This window comes from Nerophis lumbriciformis, linkage group LG22 (assembly GCF_033978685.3).
Source record: "Nerophis lumbriciformis linkage group LG22, RoL_Nlum_v2.1, whole genome shotgun sequence".
Taxonomy (NCBI): Eukaryota; Metazoa; Chordata; class Actinopteri; order Syngnathiformes; family Syngnathidae; genus Nerophis; species Nerophis lumbriciformis.
The window spans coordinates 40,124,702-40,149,958 of NC_084569.2; the positions used below are offsets into that span (position 1 = coordinate 40,124,702).

General features: G+C 34.1%; 1 protein-coding gene across 2 annotated transcripts in view; it reads left to right on the forward strand.

Moving 5' to 3' along the window:
- The window catches only part of atp2a1 (ATPase sarcoplasmic/endoplasmic reticulum Ca2+ transporting 1), a 119,176-nt gene that overhangs the window by 92,457 nt on the left and 1,462 nt on the right, over positions 1–25,257 (forward strand). For both annotated transcript variants that reach the window (XM_061973853.2, XM_061973854.2), the window contains exons 21-24: positions 8,368–8,453; positions 14,758–14,891; positions 19,596–19,713; positions 22,840–22,957. In XM_061973853.2, the coding sequence (XP_061829837.2) occupies positions 8,368–8,453; positions 14,758–14,891; positions 19,596–19,713; positions 22,840–22,957 (456 nt within the window). The remainder of the gene's footprint in view (positions 1–8,367; positions 8,454–14,757; positions 14,892–19,595; positions 19,714–22,839; positions 22,958–25,257) is intronic.

Genomic DNA, 25,257 nt, shown 5'->3' on the forward strand with positions numbered 1-25,257 from the left:
GCGTTGTTCGGGCCCGCGTATTTGGCAGGTGCTAGTCCTAAGTGTCCCAATACTTTTGTCTACTTGTAGTCTGAAGTGTCCCAAGACTTTTGTCTAGTGTACCTACCTTGTCTGCATTGTGTGGGCACGTTGGTGCTTCCTGCTTTTAAGCAGCCATCTTAAAAAAACAGCAGCATCAGCGCTGCGGGTCTTTGAAGGGTCATAAAATCAAAACCGGAGCAGTTAGAAAAAAAAGCGCTTCTGTCATTGTTATCAGAAGGGTTCAATCTCTCTCCTGTGTTAGTTTGAAGCCGAAACGACAAACGCGCTCAGAGGAGATCATTTTTGAAGGAAGGTGACCGATTTTTACAAAAAATTTGTTTTGAAGGGGGAATAGCAAACTTCCTGTTGATTTTTGCTGGGGGTTGTCGATTTATGAAATGTAGGTCTAAGTGAGACCTACATAGAGGTTTTTGTTTCATGTCTCTCCGACCTTCCCAGTGGGAGTTACAGGCAGTTTTGTCAGTTTTTTCATCCGAGGAGCAGTTTTTTGTGCGTTTCATAAAAAAATTGCGCTAGAGCACAATTTTGAGATTTGGGGTTAGGTTTTTTTATTAGATCGCAATTTTTGCCAGTCCTGATGTGTGCGTTCAGTTTGGTGAGTTTTGAAGCATGTTAAGGGGGTCAAATTACAGCTCAAAGAGGCAAAAGTGACTGTTTGTAGTACTTTTTTGTCTTGAAGGGGGAATTGCCAACTTCCTGTTGATTTTAGCCCGAGGATGTACAATTATGAGAACTAGGTCTAAGTCAGACCTACATAGAGGATTTTGTTTCATGTTTTTCCGACCTTCCTAGTGGGAGTTACAGGCAGTCTAGTTTTTTTTCCCTAGGGGGCGCTAGAGCGCAATTTTGATTTTTGTGGTTCGTTTTTTTTATTAAAAGACAATTTTCGCAGGTCCTGATGTGTGGGTCAAATATGGTGAGTTTTGAAGCATGTTAAGTGGATCAAATTAGTGCTCAAAGAGGCGGCGGAATAATAATAATAATAATAATTAAAGCTGCAAGCAGCGTTGTTCGGGCCCGCGTATTTGGCAGGTGCTAGTCCTAAGTGTCCCAATACTTTTGTCTACTTGTAGTCTGAAGTGTCCCAAGACTTTTGTCTAGTGTACCTACCTTGTCTGCATTGTGTGGGCACGTTGGTGCTTCCTGCTTTTAAGCAGCCATCTTAAAAAAACAGCAGCATCAGCGCAGCGGGTCTTTGAAGGGTCATAAAATCAAAACCGGAGCAGTTAGAAAAAAAAAGCGCTTCTGTCATTGTAATCAGAAGGGTTCAATCTCTCTCCTGTGTTAGTTTGAAGCCGAAACGACAAACGCGCTCAGAGGAGATCATTTTTGAAGGAAGGTGACCGATTTTTACAAAAAATTTGTTTTGAAGGGGGAATAGCAAACTTCCTGTTGATTTTTGCTGGGGGTTGTCGATTTATGAAATGTAGGTCTAAGTGAGACCTACATAGAGGTTTTTGTTTCATGTCTCTCCGACCTTCCCAGTGGGAGTTACAGGCAGTTTTGTCAGTTTTTTCATCCGAGGAGCAGTTTTTTGTGCGTTTCATAAAAAAATTGCGCTAGAGCACAATTTTGAGATTTGGGGTTAGGTTTTTTTATTAGATCGCAATTTTTGCCAGTCCTGATGTGTGCGTTCAGTTTGGTGAGTTTTGAAGCATGTTAAGGGGGTCAAATTACAGCTCAAAGAGGCAAAAGTGACTGTTTGTAGTACTTTTTTGTCTTGAAGGGGGAATTGCCAACTTCCTGTTGATTTTAGCCCGAGGATGTACAATTATGAGAACTAGGTCTAAGTCAGACCTACATAGAGGATTTCGTTTCATGTTTTTCCGACCTTCCTAGTGGGAGTTACAGGCAGTCTAGTTTTTTTTTCCTAGGGGGCGCTAGAGCGCAATTTTGATTTTTGCGCGGGGTTTTTTTTTATTAAAAGACAATTTTCGCAGGTCCTGATGTGTGGGTCAAATATGGTGAGTTTTGAAGCATGTTAAGTGGGTCAAATTAGTGCTCAAAGAGGCGGCGGAATAATAATAATAATAATAATAATAATAATAATAATTAAAGCTGCAAGCAGCGTTGTTCGGGCCCGCGTATTTGGCAGGTGCTAGTCCTAAGTGTCCCAATACTTTTGTCTACTTGTAGTCTGAAGTGTCCCAAGACTTTTGTCTAGTGTACCTACCTTGTCTGCATTGTGTGGGCACGTTGGTGCTTCCTGCTTTTAAGCAGCCATCTTAAAAAAACAGCAGCGCAGCGGGTCTTTGAAGAGTCATAAAATCAAAACCGGAGCAGTTAGAAAAAAAAGCGCTTCTGTCATTGTAATCAGAAGGGTTCAATCTCTCTCCTGTGTTAGTTTGAAGCCTAAACGACAAACGCGCTCAGAGGAGATCATTTTTGAAGGAAGGTGACCGATTTTTACAAACAATTTGTTTTGAAGGGGGAATAGCAAACTTCCTGTTGATTTTTGCTGGGGGTTGTCGATTTATGAAATGTAGGTCTAAGTGAGACCTACATAGAGGTTTTTGTTTCATGTCTCTCCGACCTTCCCAGTGGGAGTTACAGGCAGTTTTGTCAGTTTGTTCATCCGAGGAGCAGTTTTTTGTGCGTTTCATAAAAAAAATTGCGCTAGACCACAATTTTGAGATTTGGGGTTAGGTTTTTTTATTAGATCGCAATTTTTGCCAGTCCTGATGTGTGCGTTCAGTTTGGTGAGTTTTGAAGCATGTTAAGGGGGTCAAATTACAGCTCAAAGAGGCAAAAGTGACTGTTTTTAGTACTTTTTTTGTCTTGAAGGGGGAATTGCCAACGTCCTGTTGATTTTAGCCCGAGGATGTACAATTATGAGAACTAGGTCTAAGTCAGACCTACATAGAGGATTTTGTTTCATGTTTTTCCGACCTTCCTAGTGGGGGTTACAGGCAGTCTAGTTTTTTTTTCCTAGGGGGCGCTAGAGCGCAATTTTTATTTTTGCGGTTCGGTTTTTTTATTAAAAGACAATTTTCGCAGGTCCTGATGTGTGGGTCAAATATGGTGAGTTTTGAAGCATGTTAAGTGGGTCAAATTAGTGCTCAAAGAGGCGGCGGAATAATAATAATAATAATAATAATAATAATAATAATAATAATAATAATTAAAGCTGCAAGCAGCGTTGTTCGGGCCCGCGTATTTGGCAGGTGCTAGTCCTAAGTGTCCCAATACTTTTGTCTACTTGTAGTCTGAAGTGTCCCAAGACTTTTGTCTAGTGTACCTACCTTGTCTGCATTGTGTGGGCACGTTGGTGCTTCCTGCTTTTAAGCAGCCATCTTAAAAAAACAGCAGCATCAGTGCAGCGGGTCTTTGAAGGGTCATAAAATCAAAACCGGAGCAGTTCGAAAAAAAAGCGCTTCTGTCATTGTAATCAGAAGGGTTCAATCTCTCTCCTGTGTTAGTTTGAAGCCGAAACGACAAACGCGCTCAGAGGAGATCATTTTTGAAGGAAGGTGACCGATTTTTACAAAAAATTTGTTTTGAAGGGGGAATAGCAAACTTCCTGTTGATTTTTGCTGGGGGTTGTCAATTTATGAAATGTAGGTCTAAGTGAGACCTACATAGAGGTTTTTGTTTCATGTCTCTCCGACCTTCCCAGTGGGATTTACAGGCAGTTTTGTCAGTTTTTTCATCCGAGGAGCAGTTTTTTGTGCGTTTCATAAAGAAATTGCGCTAGAGCACAATTTTGAGATTTGGGGTTAGGTTTTTTTATTAGATCGCAACTTTTGCCAGTCCTGATGTGTGCGTTCAGTTTGGTGAGTTTTGAAGCATGTTAAGGGGGTCAAATTACAGCTCAAATAGGCAAAAGTGACTGTTTTTAGTACTTTTTTGTCTTGAAGGGGGAATTGCCAACTTCCTGTTGATTTTAGCCCGAGGATGTACAATTATGAGAACTAGGTCTAAGTCAGACCTACATAGAGGATTTTGTTTCATGTTTTTCCGACCTTCCTAGTGGGAGTTACAGGCAGTCTAGTTTTTTTTTTCCTAGGGGGCGCTAGAGCGCAATTTTGATTTTTGCGGTTCGTTTTTTTTATTAAAAGACAATTTTCGCAGGTCCTGATGTGTGGGTCAAATATGGTGAGTTTTGAAGCATGTTAAGTGGGTCAAATTAGTGCTCAAAGAGGCGGCGGAATAATAATAATAATAATAATAATAATAATTAAAGCTGCAAGCAGCGTTGTTCGGGCCCGCGTATTTGGCAGGTGCTAGTCCTAAGTGTCCCAATACTTTTGTCTACTTGTAGTCTGAAGTGTCCCAAGACTTTTGTCTAGTGTACCTACCTTGTCTGCATTGTGTGGGCACGTTGGTGCTTCCTGCTTTTTAAGCAGCCATCTTAAAAAAACAGCAGCATCAGCGCAGCGGGTCTTTGAAGGGTCATAAAATCAAAACCGGAGCAGTTAGAAAAAAAAGCGCTTCTGTCATTGTAATCAGAAGGGTTCAATCTCTCTCCTGTGTTAGTTTGAAGCCGAAACGACAAACGTGCTCAGAGGAGATCATTTTTGAAGGAAGGTGACCGATTTTTACAATAAATTTGTTTTGAAGGGGGAATAGCAAACTTCCTGTTGATTTTTGCTGGGGGTTGTCAATTTATGAAATGTAGGTCTAAGTGAGACCTACATAGAGGTTTTTGTTTCATGTCTCTCCGACCTTCCCAGTGGGAGTTACAGGCAGTTTTGTCAGTTTTTTCATCCGAGCGTTTCATAAAAAAATTGCGCTAGAGCACAATTTTGAGATTTGGGGCTAGGTTTTTTTATTAGATCGCAATTTTTGCCAGTCCTGATGTGTGCGTTCAGTTTGGTGAGTTTTGAAGCATGTTAAGGGCGTCAAATTACAGCTCAAAGAGGCAAAAGTGACTGTTTTTAGTACTTGTTTGTCTTGAAGGGGGAATTGCCAACTTCCTGTTGATTTTAGCCCGAGGATGTACAATTATGAGAACTAGGTCTAAGTCAGACCTACATAGAGGATTTTGTTTCATGTTTTTCCGACCTTCCTAGTGGGAGTTACAGGCAGTCTAGTTTTTTTTTCCTAGGGGGCGCTAGAGCGCAATTTTGAACAATAAAACACAAAATATTAACATATGAACATTGCTCCGCTTTTACGTGGGATTTACAATATTAACCATGAACAATAAAACACTGAATATTAACAACATATGAAGATCACTCCTCTTTTATGTGGGATTTGCAATATTAACTATGAACAATAAAACACAAAATATTAACATATGAACATTGCTCCGCTTTTACGTGGGATTTACAATATTAACTATGAACAATAAAACACTGAAGATTAAGAACATATGAACATCACTCCTCTTTTATGTGGGATTTGCAATATTAACTATGAACAATAAAACACTGAATATTAACAACATATGAACATTGCTCCTCTTTTGTGGGATTTACAATATTAACTATGAACAATAAAACACTGAATATTGAGAACATATGAACGTCGCTCCTCTTTTACTTCTCAGACCATCTCCTCCATAGTTGTGTATCTTTTACAATCAAGCAAAACACAACAAAAATGTAACAAACAGCAAAATATGAATGCAAAAGGTAATAAACACAATGATTTATTATCACTTTTATGCAGACATTTGTTGTAAAAATGTGCCTGATTTGTCTGAGCTGCTGTGACGTAGATTACAGTAATAACTCCTATAACACTCAAAAATGCAGATTTCAACCATTGAAACATTCTATAGTTCAAGACTTACAGTTATTTAAAAACATCATAATGGCGGCTACAGTTTTGATGTTAAAGGACTAAGAAAAATGATGTAGAACGTTCAACGGGCCGGATTGAAAATCTTAACGGGCCGTACTTTGCCCAGGTCTGACTAAGATGCACGTTCCAATCAAACATCTGGTGTGTAATAAATAAAATACTGACAGTTAAGGCTGCAACAATGTAGTGATTAAAGTGATTAGTTTGAGTAGAATAAAGCTTTGATTGTTTAATGGATGTAAAAGGTGGACATATTTTCCACACAGTCGCGTGTGTGGCGGTGGACAGTGGATCATTTTTCACTCGTATTCATGCACGCATGCTAAAAGTGCAATTTCAGGGTTGATGATGTGCATTCATTAGAAAAATGGAAGGTTATGAAAGCAGAATATTTGTTTATTTCAAATGTGTTGCCCTAAAATAGGCTAAAAAGTGTGTTTTCACGGACAGGTTACTGCAGCGTTTCTCAAAGTGTGGGGCGCGTGGGGTGTGGGGAATAGAGACATGACAGGTGGGGACGCGAAGAACGGGAGGAAATTTCACTTTAAAAAATTTTTTTAATTATTATATTCTTAGATATTTTTTTTTTTTACTATGCTTTCATTTTCTATACACACTGTAAATCACTTTGTGATTCTGTCTGTGAAATCCGCTATATAAATAAATGGAAATTACCGGTACTTATTTTTACTGTAGGCTTTAAATTTCTCGGTAGGAGCGAAAGTTTGACAGACATAGCAACAGTAACTAATGGGGGCGGGGCTAAGCGGAACAAACTTTCGCGCGGATGGGTAGCAGGCTAATGTGTGGACCACAATTACACAAATATATACATTTGTGACTCGCACCTCAAAGGTCGTCGAGCCAGAGCCAGCGCCTGCAGAGAAACAAAAATGTGACGGGCACACACTGTGTCATTCACCGGGAAGCACTCGCGTCAAGGCAGCTCAGCCCCGAACTCAATGAGGTTTTAACAGATGTTGTGAGCGCGGTAAATTTGATCAAAACACGACCACTGAAAGTGCGACTGTTCTCTGCACTGTGTGAGGAAATGGGAGCTGATCATACAGCCGTGCTGTTTCACAGTGAAGCGAGGTGGCTCTCCCGGAGAAAAGTGCTGTCACTTGCCCTGTCTTGCCAAATGCATAGCTCCTCCTTTTTTTTTTTGCAAAGATTGCAAAGTGGCACTTTTATTTTATTTATTATTGAACTTGATGCAAGTTATTTGATTTATTATTGAACTTGATGCAAGTTATAACACTTTTTTTTAATTTATTACTGAACTTGATGCAAGTTATAACACTTTTGTTTGATTTATTATTGAACTTGATGCAAGTTATAACACTTTTTTTGATTTATTATTGAACTTGATGCAAGTTATTTGATTTATTATTGAACTTGATGCAAGTTATAACACTTTTTTTGATTTATTATTGAACGTGATGCAAGTTATAACACTTTTTTTGATTTATTATTGAACTTGATGCAAGTTATTTGATTTATTATTGAACTTGATGCAAGTTATAACACCTTTTTTGATTTATTATTGAACTTGATGCAAGTTATAACACTTTTTTTGATTTATTATTGAACTTGATGCAAGTTATAACACTTGTTTTGATTTATTATTGAACTTGATGCAAGTTATAACACTTTTGTTTTATTTATTATTGAACTTGATAGAAGTTATTTTATTTATTATTGAACTTGATGCAAGTTATACCACAACTGCACAGTTATTTTATTTATTATTGAACTTGATAGAAGTTATTTTATTTATTATTGAACTTGATGCAAGTTATACCACAACTGCACAGTTATTTTATTTATTATTGAACTTGATGTTATTTTATGTTATTGAGTTTGAATGTATACAACTTGATGTTCAATAAATTTGAAAATGTTAAAGCTTGGCATTAGCGCTCTGTTGGGGCGATGGGGGCAGGTGTGGCTTGAAAACTCCCCCTTGTCCAAAGTGGGGGATGACAAAAAAAGTTTGAGAACCACTGGGTTACTGGATTACTAAAATAAGCCCTGCTTACAGTATAAACACTTTATAGGGCTCAACAATAGAAAATGTGGCACGTTCAGCAGAATGGCAAAGACTACTTCCTGACTACGTCAACACACTGCTGCCACCTGAGGTCTTGGAGCTGCAACTGCATGCAACATCAACAATATAATACTTGCAAATGAGTGTATGAAAACATTCAAATGACAACAGGACAGTTACAGTGAAAAATGTTGATTTGACATTTATTAACACACAAGTACTGTTGGGGACCTCCACCCCCTTTAGGAGGGAGGAGTCCACCCAGATGGTTTAATTCCAAGGCCGTGTAAAATCCTGAGGTGACTAGAATTGAGGATGAACAATGTGTTCTATACAAACAGTAGCAATACCAAGCTAGTGACTTGTCCAGTTTTGTATGAAAAGTTGTTCCTATTATTGATTGCCAAGCTTTGGGACTTGGTAGTGAAGGATTCCAATGTGAAAGGTGCCTCATGTCATATATATATATATATAAGTCATGTAGACAATGATGATTATAATGAACACAAAGATGTTTGCAGGTTACGTTGGTGCAGCAACTGTTGCTGCTGCTGCCTGGTGGTTCTTGTACAGCGACGACGGCCCACTGGTCACTTTCCATCAGCTGGTCAGTCTTTGTCATCATCTCACACTCTCTAATCACTTTATATTTATGTCATACTACATCACTTTATATTTATGTCATACTACATCACTTTATATTTATGTCATACTACATCACTTTATATTTATGTCATACTACATCACTTTATATTTGTCATACTACATCACTTTATATTTATGTCATACTACATCACTTTATATTTGTCATACTACATCACTTTATATTTGTCATACTACATCACTTTATATTTGTCATACTACATCACTTTATATTTATGTCATACTAAATCACTTTATATTTATGTCAAACTACATCATTTTATATTTATGTCATACTACATCACTTTATATAATATTTATGTCAAACTACATCACTTTATATTTATGTCATACTACATCACTTTATATTTATGTCATACTACATCACTTTATATTTGTCATACTACATCACTTTATATTTATGTCAGACTAAATCACTTTATATTTATGTCAAACTACATCATTTTATATTTGTCATACTACATCACTTTATATAATATTTATGTCCTACTACATCACTTTATATTTATGTCATACTACATCACTTTATATAATATTTATGTCATACTACATCACTTTATATAATATTTATGTCATACTACATCACTTTATATTTATGTCATACTACATCACTTTATATTTGTCATACTACATCACTTTATATTTATGTCATACTACATCACTTTATATTTTTGTCAAACTACATCATTTTATATTTATGTCATACTACATCACTTTATATAATATTTATGTCATACTACATCACTTTATATTTATGTCATACTACATCACTTTATATTTATGTCAAACTACATCATTTTATATTTATGTCATACTACATCATTTTATATAATATTTATGTCATACTACATCACTTTATATAATATTTATGTCATACTACATCACTTTATATAATTTTTATGTCATACTACATCACTTTATATTATGTCATACTACATCACTTTATATTTGTCATACTACATCACTTTATATTTATATCATACTACATCACTTTATATTTGTCATACTACATCACTTTATATTTATGTCATACTACATCACTTTATATTTATGTCATACTACATCACTTTATATTTGTCATACTACATCACTTTATATTTATGTCATACTAAATCACTTTATATTTATGTCATACTAAATCACTTTATATTTATGTCATACTAAATCTTTTTATATAATATTTATGTCATACTAAATCACTTTATATAATATTTTTGTCAAACTAAATCTTTTTATGTAATATTTATGTCATACTAAATAATTTTATATTTATGTCACACTAAATAACTTTATATAATATTTGTCATAATAAATGACTTCATATAACATTTATGTCAAACTAAATATATATAATTTTTATGTCATACTAAATCATTTTATGTAATATTTATGTCATACTAAATCACTTTATATTATATTTGTCATACTACATCACTTTATATAAGATTTGTCATACTAAATAACTTTATATAAGATGTATGTCATACAAAATAACTTAATGTAATATATCTGTCATACTAAATAACTTTATATATTTGTCATACTAAATAACTTTATGTAATATTTATGTCATACTAAATCACTTTTTTTATAATATTTGTCATACTAAATCACTTTTTGCAATATTTCTGTCATACTAAATAACTTTATATTATATTCATGTCATACTAAATAACTTCATATAATATTTATGTTATAAATAACTTCATATAATATTTATGTCATACTAAATCACTTTATATAATATTTATTTCATATTAAATAACTTCATATAATATTTATGTCGTACTAATTAACTTAATATAATATTTATGCGTACTAAATAACAAGATATAATATTTGTGTACTAAAAAAACAAGATATAATATTTATGTGGTACTAAATAACAAGATATAATATTTCCATCCATCCATTTTCTACCGCTTATTTATGCGTACTAAATAAGATGTAATATTTAGGTTGTACTAAATAACAAGATATAGTATTATGTGGTACTAAATAACAAGATATAATATTTATGTGGTACTAAATAACAAGATGTAATATTTATGTGGTACTAAATAACCACATAAATATTACATTTATGTAGTATTTATGTCATACTAAATAACTTTATTATATTCATGTCATACTAAATAACTTCATATAATATGTATGTCATACTAAATAACTTCATACAATATTTATGTTATAAATAACTTAATATAATATTTGTCATACTAAATCACTTTATATAATATTTATGTCATATTAAATAACTTCATATAATATTTATGTGGTACTAAATAACTTAATATAATATTTATGTGTACTAAATAACACGATATAATATTTATGTGGTACTAAATAACTTAATATAATATTTATGTGTACTAAATAACACGATATAATATTTATGTGGTACTAAATAACAAGATATAGTATTATGTGGTACTAAATAACAAGATATAATATTTATGTGGTACTAAATAACAAGATATAGTATTATGTGGTACTAAATAACAAGATATAATATTTATGCGTACTAAATAAGATGTAATATTTAGGTTGTACTAAATAACAAGATATAGTATTATGTGGTACTACATAATAATATATAATATTTATGTGGTACTAAATTACAAGATATAATATTATGTGGTACTAAATAACAAGGTGTAATATTTATGTGGTACTAAATAACAGGATATAATATTTATGTGGTTCTAAATAACAAGATGTAATATATTTATGCGTACTAAATAACAAGATATAATATTTATGCGTACTAAATAAGATGTAATATTTAGGTTGTACTAAATAAAAAGATAGTATTATGTGGTACTAAATAACAAGATATAATATTTAGGTGGTACTAAATAACAAGATGTAATATTTATGTGGTACTAAATAACTTAATATAATATTTATGTGTACTAAATAACACGATATAATATTTATGTGGTACTAAATAACTTAATATAATATTTATGTGTACTAAATAACACGATATAATATTTATGTGGTACTAAATAACAAGATATAATATTCATGCGTACTAAATAACAAGATATAATATTTATGTGGTACTAAATAACAAGATATAATATTTATGCGTACTAAATAACAAGATATAATATTTATGTGGTACTAAATAACAAGATATAGTATTATGTGGTACTAAATAACAAGATATAGTATTAAATAATAAATAACTTCATATAATATTTATGTCATACTAAATAACTTCATATAATATTTATGTTATAAATAACTTCATAAAATATTTATGTCATACTAAATCACTTTATTTAATATTTATGTCATATTAAATAACTTCATAAAATATTTATGTGGTACTAAATAACAAAATATAATATTTATGTGGTACTAAATAACAAAATATAATATTTATGCATACTAAATAACAAGATATAATATTTATGTGGTACTAAATAACAAGATATAGTATTATGTGGTACTAAATAACAAGATATAATATTTATGCGTACTAAATAACAAGATATAATATTTATGTGGTACTAAATAACAAGATATAATATTTATGTGGTACTAAATAACAAGATATAATATTTATGTGGTACTAAATAACAAGATATAGTATTATGTGGTACTAAATAACAAGATATAATATTTATGCGTACTAAATAAGATGTGATATTTAGGTTGTACTAAATAACAAGATATAGCATTATGTATAATATTTATGTGGTACTAAATAACAAGATATAGTATTATGTGGTACTAAAGATATAACAAGATATAATATTTATGTGGTACTAAATAACAAGATATAGTATTATGTGGTACTAAATAACAAGATATAATATTTATGCGTACTAAATAAGATGTGATATTTAGGTTGTACTAAATAACAAGATATAGTATTATGTGGTACTAAATAACAAGATATAATATTTATGTGGTACTAAATAACAAGATATAATATTTATGCGTACTAAATAAAAAGATATAATATTTATGTGGTACTAAATAACAAGATATAATATTTATGCGTACTAAATAACAAGATATAATATTTATGTGGTACTAAATAACAAGATGTAATATGTTTATGTGGTACTAAATAACAAGATATAGTATTATTTGGTACTAAATAACAGGATATAGTATTATGGGGTACTAAATAACAAGATATAATATTTATGTGGTACTAAATAACAAGATGAAATATTTATGTGGTACTAAATAACAAGATATAATATTTATGTGGTACTAAATAAAAATATATAATATTTATGTGGTACTAAATAACAAGATGTAATATTTTTGTGGTAATAAATAACAAGATGAAATATTTATGTGGTACTAAATAACAAGATATAATATTTATGTGGTACTAAATAACAAGATTTAATATTTATGTGGTACTAAATAACAAGATATAATATTTATGCGTACTAAATAACAAGATATAATATTTATGTGGTACTAAATAACAAGATATAATATTTATGTGGTACTAAATAACAAGATGTAATATATTTATGTGGTACTAAATAGCAAGATATAATATTTATGCGTACTAAATAACAAGATGTAATATTTGTGCTGTAAAGTTCAAATTTGAATGACAATAAAAAGGAAGTCTAAGTCTTATGTGGTACTAAATAACAAGATGTAATATATTTATGCGTACTAAATAACAAGATATAATATTTATGTGGTACTAAATAACAAGATGTAATATGTTTTTGTGGTACTAAATAGCAAGATATAATATTTATGTTGTACTAAATAACAGGATATAGTATTATGTGGTACTAAATTACAAGATATAGTATTATGTGGTACTAAATAACAAGATATAGTATTAAATAATAAATAACTTCATATAATATTTATGTCATACTAAATAACTTCATATAATATTTATGTTATAAATAACTTCATAAAATATTTATGTCATACTAAATCACTTTATTTAATATTTATGTCATATTAAATAACTTCATAAAATATTTATGTGGTACTAAATAACAAAATATAATATTTATGTGGTACTAAATAACAAGATATAATATTTATGTGGTACTAAATAACAAGATATAATATTTATGCGTACTAAATAAGATGTGATATTTATGTGGTACTAAATAACAAGATATAGTATTATGTGGTACTAAATAACAAGATATAATATTTGTGCGTACTAAATAACAAGATATAATATTTATGTGGTACTAAATAAAAATATATAATATTTATGTGGTACTAAATAACAATATATAATATTTATGTGGTACTAAATAACAAGATATAATATTTATGCGTACTAAATAACAAGATATAATATTAATGTGGTACTAAATAACAAGATATAATATTTATGTGGTACTAAATAACAAGATATAATATTTATGCGTACTAAATAACAAGATATAATATTAATGTGGTACTAAATAACAAGATATAATATTTATGCGTACTAAATAAGAAGATATAATATTTATGTGGTACTAAATAAGAAGATATAGTATTATGTGGTACTAAATAAGAAGATATAGTATTATGTGGTACTAAATAAGAAGATATAGTATTATGTGGTACTAAATAACAAGATATAATATTTATGTGGTACTAAATAAGAAGATATAGTATTATGTGGTACTAAATAACAAGATATAATATTTATGTGGTACTAAATAAGAAGATATAGTATTATGTGGTACTAAATAAGAAGACATAGTATTATGTGGTACTAAATAAGAAGATATAGTATTATGTGGTACTAAATAACAAGATATAATAATTATGCGTACTAAATAACAAGATATAATATTTATGTGGTACTAAATAACAAGATGTAGTATTATGTGGTACTAAATAACAAGATATAATATTTATGTGGTACTAAATAACAAGATATAATATTTATGCGTACTAAATAACAAGATATAATATTAATGTGGTACTAAATAACAAGATATAATATTTATGCGTACTAAATAAGAAGATATAATATTTATGTGGTACTAAATAACAAGATATAATATTTATGTGGTACTAAATAAGAAGATATAGTATTATGTGGTACTAAATAACGAGATATAGTATTATGTGGTACTAAATAAGAAGATATAGTATTATGTGGTACTAAATAAGAAGATATAGTACTAAATAAGAAGATATAGTAGTATGTGGTACTAAATAAGAAGATATAGTATTAAATAAGAAGATATAGTATTATGCGGTGCCAAATAAGACAAGTTGTTGTCTGCCATCAGTCACACTTCATGCAGTGCAGCGATGACAACGAGGACTTCAGTGGGATCCGCTGTGAGGTGTTTGAGGCGTCTCCACCCATGACCATGGCTCTGTCTGTGCTGGTCACCATCGAGATGTGCAACGCTCTCAACAGGTGAGATAACATCTTTTATTTCACTACTTGTCACACACTGTCAGCATGTCTAATACTGCTCCTCTTATAAATGCTGCAGTCATCTCCAAACATCCACCTTGTTGTGTGCAAAGTGAGTCTACAGACAAAATAAACACTTTGTAACATCAATCACATAAATGGGACCTGGCAACCAAAATGGGCGACAACTCGTCTTTGATGATTTCCATGCAGAATTAAAAAAAAAGGTCGGAATAAGACTAAAATTAGTTAAGTATAATCATGAGATGAAAGTTGAGTGAAGTTGTCAGGTTGTGTAAATGGTCAATAAAAAGAGAATACAACAAATCCTTTTCAACTTATATGCAAATAATCATTAACTTAGAATTTAGATGAGCTTAGATGAGTTCGGGCCTAGCGAAGCGTTTCTGGGTGTTGTTGATAAATGGCTTTGCATAGTAGAGTTTTAACTTGCACTTACAGATGTAGTGACCAACTGTAGTTACTGACAGTGGTTTTCTGAAGTCTTCCTGAGCCCATGTGGTGATATCCTTTACACACTGATGTGGCTTTTTGATGCAGTACCGCCTGAGGGATCCAAGGTGTGTAATATCATGGCTTATGTCCAGATTCTCTGAACCTTTTGATGATATTACGGAGCGTAGATGGGTGAAATCCCTAAATTCCTTGTTGAGAAATGTTGTTCTTAAACAATTTGCTCAGGCATTTGTTGACAAAGCGGTGACACCTCGCCCCGTCCTTGTTTGTGAACGACCGAGCAATCATGGCACCCACCTGTTCCCAATTAGCCTGTTCACCTGTGGGATGTTCCAAATAAGTCTTTGATGAGCATTCCTCAACTTCCTCACTCTTTTTTGCCACTTGTGCCAGCTTTTTTCGAAACATGTTGCAGGCATCAAATTCCAAATGAGCTAATATTTGCAAAAAAAATGACAACGTTTTCCAGTTCGAACGTTAAATATCTTGTCTTTGCAGTCTATTCAATTGAATATAAGTTGAAAAGGATTTGTTGTATTCTCTTTTTATTTACCATTTACACAACCTGACAACTTCACTGCTTTTGGGGTTTGTACATGTCAGCACTTGTGACACAAAAGGTGTGTGTGTGTTCTTGTCAGGCCCTAACCAATCTGGCGCCCTAGGCAAGATTTTAGGTGGCGCCCCCCCACATCGGCAGTGAAGTGTATATACTCACAAGAACCCGAATAGCTTTGTCTTTGACCTTTTTTTTTTTTACTTACAACTATACCTAATATATAAAGGGGTGGAAAAGTGACTATTACCTGCAGGGCAAACATTAGCTAACCAGAAGGCAATAACAATGTAAACAAAAAACACCTGCTTAAAAGATCTAATACAAATGTCCCTGAGGAATGTAAGGTGGGAGTACTGTAATTACCTAACGTTACATTATTATTTTCCATAACAATTTAGCCCCCTCCACAATATTAACCTGACGTTAAAACAGAATTGATTAGCAATTGCCGAATCATGTAACATTAGCTTAATGCTAAAAAGCCAGGTTACTATCACATTCTGTAACAGACAAATAATTTCATGTAGGCTAACGTTACCTACCTGCTAACTCTGTCTTTTCTCGTTTCTCTTCCTCTTCTTTTCTCTTTTTTCTTCCCTGGGCACCTGACAGTTTTGGCCGTTTTGACATCTTGTGTTGATTTTTTGATGTGGTGACGTCCAAAAAGAGTCATGATACGGGAAGGGAGGGGGCGCACCGTGCGGGGGGAGGGGGCGTAATGTTGTAACAAATAATATTTCCATTATATAGGCTTTACTTTGCATTTTAATTAACGTGGGATTATTTTTTGTATTTAGAAATAATAGTACCAATTTTTTTTTTTTTTTTTTTTTTTTTGTCCAACATTTGTGGCACTGGCGTGGCGCCCCCTGATGGACGGCGCCCTTAGCATTTGCCTAATTTCTACCCTTCTTGAGACATCAACAAGGGAAAAGTAGCTTCCATATGAGGAGGTGTGAATAAGTGAGGACATAAATCATGGTCCCAATAACATTGCATCTAATAGAGAATGTCTCATTTTGACATCTGTCAAAATGAGGGTGGTCCCAAAAAGGAGGGATTGTTCAAATGGACTGTGTGTCGCTTTTAAAAGTGCTCCCCCTCTGGTCAACATATGAAATAACAAGTGTGTGTAAAAAATTAGAAGTGCTCCCCCTCTGGCCAATATACGTAATAACAAGTGTGTGTAAGAAATTAAAATGCGCCCCCTTTTGCCAAAATTAATACAAAAAAAATAAATAAATATGTATATAGAGACATATTGTAATAACTTGAAGTAAATAATGAAGATTAAAACGAAAAATATAAAAAATTAAAGCTGCAAGCAGCATTGGTCGGGCCCGCATATTTGGCAGGTGCTAGTCCTAAGTGTCCAAATACTTTTGTCTACTTGTAGTCTGAAGTGTCCCAAGACTTTTGTCTAGTGTACCTACCTTGTCTGCATTGTGTGGGCACGTTGGTGCTTCCTGCTTTTAAGCAGCCATCTTACAAAAAGAGCAGTGCAGCAGCGTCAGCGCAGCGGGTCTTTGAAGGCTCATAAAATCAAAACCGGAGCAGTTAGAAAAAAAGCGCTTCTGTCATTGTAATCACAAGGGTTCAATCTCTCTCCTGTGTTAGTTTGAAGCCAAAACGACAAACGCGCTCAGAGGAGATAGTTTTTGAAGGAAGGTGACCGGTTTTTACATAAATGTTGTGTTGAAGGGGGAATAGCAAACTTCCTGTAGATTTTTGCTGGGGGTTGTCAATTTATGAAATGTAGGTCTAAGTGAGACCTACATAAAGGTTTTAGTTTCATGTCTCTCCGACCTTCCCAGTGGGAGTTACAGGCAGTTTTGTCATTTTTTTCTTCCGAGGAGCAGTTTTTTTTTTGCGTTTTATTAAAAAAATTGCAGTAGAGCGCAATTTTGAGATTTGGGGTTAGTTTTTTTTTATTAGATCGCAATTTTTGCCAGTCCTGACGTGTGTGTTCAGTTTGGTGAGTTTTGAAGCGTGTTAAGGGGGTCAAATTAAAGCTCAAAAAGGCAAAAGTGACTGATTTTACTAAAATTTTGTGTTGAAGGGGGAATAGCAAACTTCCTGTAGATTTTTGGCCGAGGAAATAAATTAATACAATTTAAGTCTAAGTGAGACCTACATAGAGGTTTTTGTTTCATGTCTCTATGACATTCGTACTGGGAGTTAGAAAAAGTTTACTTTGTAGGGGGCGCTAGAGCGCAATTTTGAGTTTTGGGGTTTGGTTTTTTTTACCAAAGAGTTTTGTTCGAGTTTATTTATGTGTGCGTCAAATTTGGTGAGTTTTGAAGCATGTTAAGGGGGTCAAAATACCGCGCAAAACTGCGGAATAAGAAAGAATAATAATAAAACCTTACAAATTCAATAGGTCCTTATGTCCCATTGCATAAGGACTCCCACAGGGAGTCCTTATGCAATGGGCCATGCGGGCCCTAATAATAAAACCTTACAAATTCAATAGGTCCTTATGTCCCATTGCATAAGGACTCCCTGTGGGAGTCCTTATGCAATGGGCCATGCGGGCCCTAATAATAAAACCTTACAAATTCAATAGGTCCTTATGGCCCATTGCATAAGGACTCCCTGTGGGAGTCCTTATGCAATGGGCCATGCGGGCCCTAATAATAAAACCTTACAAATTCAATAGGTCCTTATGGCCCATTGCATAAGGACTCCCACAGGGAGTCCTTATGCAATGGGCCATGGGGGCCCTAATAATAAAACCTTACAAATTCAATAGGTCCTTATGTCCCATTGCATAAGGACTCCCTGTGGGAGTCCTTATGCAATGGGCCATGCGGGCCCTAATAATAAAACCTTACAAATTCAATAGGTCCTTATGTCCCATTGCATAAGGACTCCCAAATACAATGGGCCATGCGGGCCCTAATAAAACCTTACAAATTCAATAGGTCCTTATGTCCCATTGCATAAGGACTCCCTGTGGGAGTCCTTATGCAATGGGCCATGCGGGCCCTAATAATAAAACCTTACAAATTCAATAGGTCCTTATGTCCCATTGCATAAGGACTCTCACAGGGAGTCCTTATGCAATGGGCCATGCGGGCCCTAATAATAAAACCTTACAAATTCAATAGGTCCTTATGTCCCATTGCATAAGGACTCCCACAGGGAGTCCTTATGCAATGGGCCATGCGGGCCCTAATAATAAAACCTTACAAATTCAATAGGTCCTTATGGCCCATTGCATAAGGACTCCCTGTGGGAGTCCTTATGCAATGGGCCATGCGGGCCCTAATAATAAAACCTTACAAATTCAATAGGTCCTTATGTCCCATTGCATAAGGACTCCCTGTGGGAGTCCTTATGCAATGGGCCATGTGGGCCCTAATAATAAAACCTTACAAATTCAATAGGTCCTTATGTCCCATTGCATAAGGACTCCCTGTGGGAGTCCTTATGCAATGGGCCATGCGGGCCCTAATTAAACTAAAAGCTTACCTTTTTTATATTTGCATAGTATATATATATTATTAATGTTGTAAATACAAATCTTTATATATCTAGAAGGGGTGGTCCTAAAGAGGTTTTTTTCTGAGGTCTTAAGAAGGCCACAAATACAAGAATGTGTGTGAGGCTTGAGGCCCCTCCCCCTGCCAGAAGAAAACCTCCGACTTCTGTTCCTCCGCCCGCAGCTTGTCGGAGAACCAGTCTCTGGTGCGCATGCCGCCTTGGAGCAACTTGTGGCTGGTGGCCGCCATGACTCTGTCCATGTCCCTGCACTTCATGATCATCTACGTGGACCCCCTGCCCGTGAGTCCCACACTTGGACACCCTTTTCCCTCTTCAAGAAAAATCCAGTTAGGATCTGTTAAGTGTTTGAGATCAGCCGCAGTGTTTGGGAAAAGGCAGTAATACAGCATCAATCACACACTCTGGGATGATTGGCTTAAAAAGTGTCTGAACTTTTAGACCAGGGCTGTCTAAACTTGTTCCAAGAGCTGCATGCCAGATAACTTTTTTTTAAAAGATATTTCACACTAAAACTTTGTGTCAGCAAAGCACATTAGTGTCACAATTTCAGGTTTTTCTTTTATTCTTAGGTTTTTATTCATCTTATTTTGACAATTGGCCACACTTTGGACACCCCTGTTTTAGACACAGATACAGTCAAGTGAAGCACGGCACTTGTACTTCCGGTTCAAAGCCCTAAACAAGAGGACATACTGTGTGTCCAAAGTCTGGATCATAATTGTTTGACAATCTAATATTAGCATGCTAGCTGTTTTGCTAATTGTACAGGCTTATGTTTCAGAATACTTGACAAACGCTACCTATTAGCATGCTAGCTGTTTTTTATTTATTAATTTTTGGAGTATATACTTCAGTCATATTGTGGTGTGCTAATGTTAGCAGGTTAGCATTTTGAACCATTTTTTCCAGATACAAACTCAGAGTAATATATTTTGCTACTTGCTGCAGTTAGCATTAGCATGCTAAAATTGATATATATATTTTGGTATTTCTCTAATGCCAACTATATTAGCATGCTAGCTTATTTGCTCGTAATTTTGTTACCTTACGCTATCTGGCCAACGTGCTAACTGAATCAAAGCTGAACTGAAATGCTAACCGTTCACACGGAATTTCCACTGGATCATTTTAGTTTTTTGAAAAACAAATCTATATATTGTGCTACTTTTGAAGGTGAAATCTACCAAAATGGTTGCTACATCACTAATGCTAACTGTAAGCATGCTATTGTTAGCATAGTACTGTTAGCACGCTAGCTTAATTTGCTCATATTTTTGTGACCTGACGCTATCTGGCACACGTGCTAACTGTTAGCATTTCAGTTCAGCTTTGATGCTAATATTCACACATCATTTTTTAGCTCTTTGAAAAACATATCTATAGATTGTGCTACCTTTGAAGGTGAAAACTACCAAAAAGGCCGCCACATCACCAATGCTAACTGAAAGCCTGCTACTGTTAGCATGCTAGCTTATTTGCTCATATTTTTGTTACCTGACGCTATCTGGCCAAAATGCTAACTGAATCAAAGCTGAACTGAAATGCTAACCGTTCACACGGAATTTCTACTGGATCATTTTAGTTCTTTGAAAAACAAATCTATATATTGTGCTACTTTTGAAGGTGAAATCTACCAAAATGGCCGCCACATCACTAATGCTAACTGTAAGCATGCTATTGTTAGCATAGTACTGTTAGCACGCTAGCTTAATATGCTCATATTTTTGTGACCTTACGCTATCTGGCACACGTGCTAACTGTTAGCATTTCAGTTCAGCTTTGATGCTAATATTCACACAGAATTTTTTAGCTCTTTGAAAAACAAACCTATATATTTTGCTAGTTTTAAAGGTGAAAACTACCAAAATGGCCGCCACATCATTAATGCTAATTGAAAGCATGCTACTGTTAGCATGCTAGCTTATTTGCTCATATATTTGTTACTTTAGGCTAGCTGGCCAACATGCTAACTGTTAGCATTTCAGTTCAGCTTTGATGCTAATAGTCACACAGAATTTTTTAGTTCTTTGAAAAACAAACTGATATATTGTGCTACCTTTGAAGGTGAAAACTACCAAAATGGCCGCTACATCACTAATGCTAACTGTAAGCATGCTATTGTTAGCATAGTACTGTTAGCACGTTAGCTTAATTTGCTCATATTTTTGTGACCTGACGCTAACTGTTAGCATTTCAGTTCAGCTTTGATGCTAATATTCACACAGATTTTTTTAGTTCTTTGAAAAACAAATCTATAGCTTGTGCTACCTTTGAAGGTGAAAACTACCAAAAAGGCCGCCACATCACCAATGCTAACTGAAAGCCTGCTACTGTTAGCATGCTAGCTTATTTGCTCATATTTTTGTTACCTGTCGCTATCTGGCCAACGTGCTAACTGAATCAAAGCTGAACTGAAATGCTAACCGTTCACACGGAATTTCTACTGGATCATTTTAGTTCTTTGAAAAACAAATCTATATATTGTGCTACTTTTGAAGGTGAAATCTACCAAAATGGCCGCTACATCACTAATGCTAACTGTAAGCATGCTATTGTTAGCATAGTACTGTTAGCAACTAGCTTAATTTGCTCATATTTTTGTGACCTGACGCTATCTGGCACACGTGCTAACTGTTAGCATTTCAGTCCAGCTTTGATGCTAATATTCACACAGAATTGTTTAGCTCTTTGAAAAACAAATCTATATATTGTGCTAGTTTTGAAGGTGAAAACTACCAAAATGGCCGCCACATCACTAATGCTAACTGTAAGCATGCTATTATTAGCATAGTACTGTTAGCACGCTAGCTTAATTTGCTCATATATTTGTTACCTGACGCTATCTGGCACACGTGCTAACTGTTAGCATTTCAGTCCAGCTTTGATGCTAATATTCACACATCATTTTTTAGCTCTTTGAAAAACAAACCTATATATTGTGCTAGTTTTAAAGGTGAAAACTACCAAAATGGCCGCCACATCATTAATGCTAATTGAAAGCATGCTACCGTTAGCATGCTAGCTTATTTGCTCATCTATTTGTTACTTTAGGCTAGCTGGCCAACATGCTAACTGTTAGCATTTCAGTTCAGCTTTGATGCTAATACTCACACAGAATTTTTTAGCTCTTTGAAAAACAAACCTATATATTGTGCTACTTTTGAAGGTGAAATCTACCAAAATGGCCGCCACATCATTAATGCTAACTGTAAGCATGCTATTGTTAGCATAGTACTGTTAGCACGCTAGCTTAATTAGCTGATATTTACAAGTGTAGAAAAAGTAGTTGAGCATTGTTGGAGCAGATGTTACTGAAATTTGAATTGAAACCACAACAAAACAAAGAGTTCAGTGGCGCTATTTGTACACACAGCTACAAAAGTCAAGTACTGTTGCTCCATGCAGATGATCTTCAAGCTGACTCACTTGACGGTGGAGCAGTGGATGGTGGTGATGAAGCTCTCTCTCCCCGTCATCCTCATCGACGAGGTCCTCAAGTTTGTGGCTCGCACTTACCTGGAAGGTAGGTTCACACCTCACACTTACCTGGAAGGTAGGTTCACACCTCACACTTACCTGGAAGGTAGGTTGACACCTCACACTTACCTGGAAGGTAGGTTGACACCTCACACGCAGGGCAGCGAGGGCCAGTGGAAACACTTGGCACACATGCTAACACCTGCCTGTTGACCACTGAAATATATGTAACATGCCTCAAGGAAAGATGGACGCCAATTATTTCTTGAAATTACCACACATCTAACAAGAGAGCAGACAAGGAAACATGCTAACGCTAAGCGAGTTAGAAACAACAAAAGTAGAAGTGCTGAGTTCACTTGTGGATTTAACAGCATATATATATGTATATATATATATATATATATAGATAGATATAGATAGATAGATATATATATCTATATATATCTATCTATCTATATATATAGATATATATATATAGATATATAGATACATATATTTGTATACATAGATACATATGTATAAATATATAGACACGTGTGTATATATAATGTGTGTGTATATTTATATACTGTATCTGTGTGTGTGTGTGTATGTATATATATATATATATACACGTATCTATATGTATGTACACACATACATAATGTATGTACGTACGTACGTACGTACGTACATACATGTACATACATACATGTATGTATGTAAGTACATACATGTATGTATGTAAGTACATACATGTATGTATGTAAGTACATACATGTATGTATGTAAGTACATACATGTATGTATGTATGTACATACATGTATGTATGTATGTACATACATACATACATGTATGTATGTATGTATGTACATACATACATGTATGTATGTATGTACATACATACATGTATGTATGTATGTACATACATGTATGTATGTACATACATACATACATACATGTATGTATGTATGTACATACATACATACATACATGTATGTACGTAAGTACATACATGTATGTAAGTACATACATACATGTATGTACTTACATACATACATGTATGTACTTACATACATACATGTATGTATGTATGTATGTATATACATACATACATGTATGTACTTACATACATACATATATGTACTTACATACATACATACATGTATGTACTTACATACATACATGTATGTATGTATGTACATACATACATGTATGTATGTATGTACATACATGTATGTATGTACATACATACATACATGTATGTATGTACATACATACATACATACATACATACATGTATGTATGTACATACATACATACATGTATGTATGTACATACATACATACATACATGTATGTATGTACATACATACATACATACATACATGTATGTACTTACATACATACATACATGTATGTACTTACATACATACATACATGTATGTATGTACTTACATGTATGTATGTATGTATAAGTACATACATGTATGTATGTATGTATGTATGTATGTATATACATATATGTATGTACTTACATACATACATGTATATACATACATGTATGTACTTACATACATACATACATGTATGTACTTACCGTATTTTCCGCACTATAAGGCGCACCGGATTATTAGCCGCACCTTCAATGAATTACATATTTCATAACTTTGTCCACCAATAAGCCGCCCCGGATTATAAGCCGCGCCTACGCTGCGCTAAAGTGAATGTCAAAAAAACGCTGCGCTAAAGTGAATGTCAAAAAAACAGTCAGATAGTTCAGTCAAACTTTAATAATATATTGAAAACCAGCGTTCTAACAACTCTGTCCCAAAATGTACGCAAATGTGCAATCACAAACATAGTAAAATTCAAAATGGTGTAGAGCAATAGCAACATAATGTTGCTCGAACGTTAATGTCACAACACACAAAATAAACATAGCGCTCACCTTCTGAAGTTATTCTTCATTCGTAAATCCTTCGAATTCTTCGTCTTCGGTGTCCGAATTGAAAAGTTGCGCAAGCGTGGTATCCAAAATGGCCGGTTCCGTCTCGTCGAAGTCATCGGGAGTCAGTGTCGCTGTTGTTCTGTGAATCCTGCCTTCCGGAAAGCTCGGACCACAGTTGTGACCGAAATATCTGCCCAGGCATTTACGATCCACTGGCAAATGTTGGCGTATGTCGTCCGGCGCTGTCTGCCCGTCTTAGTGAAGGTGTGTTCGCCTTCGGAGCTGTTTGAAAAAAGCCACCCGGCCTCTTCGCGTAAACTTACCTTAACCACTCGCTCATCTTTTCTTCATCCATCCATCCCTTCGAGTTAGCTTTTATGATGACGCCGGCTGGAAAGGTCTCTTTTGGCAAG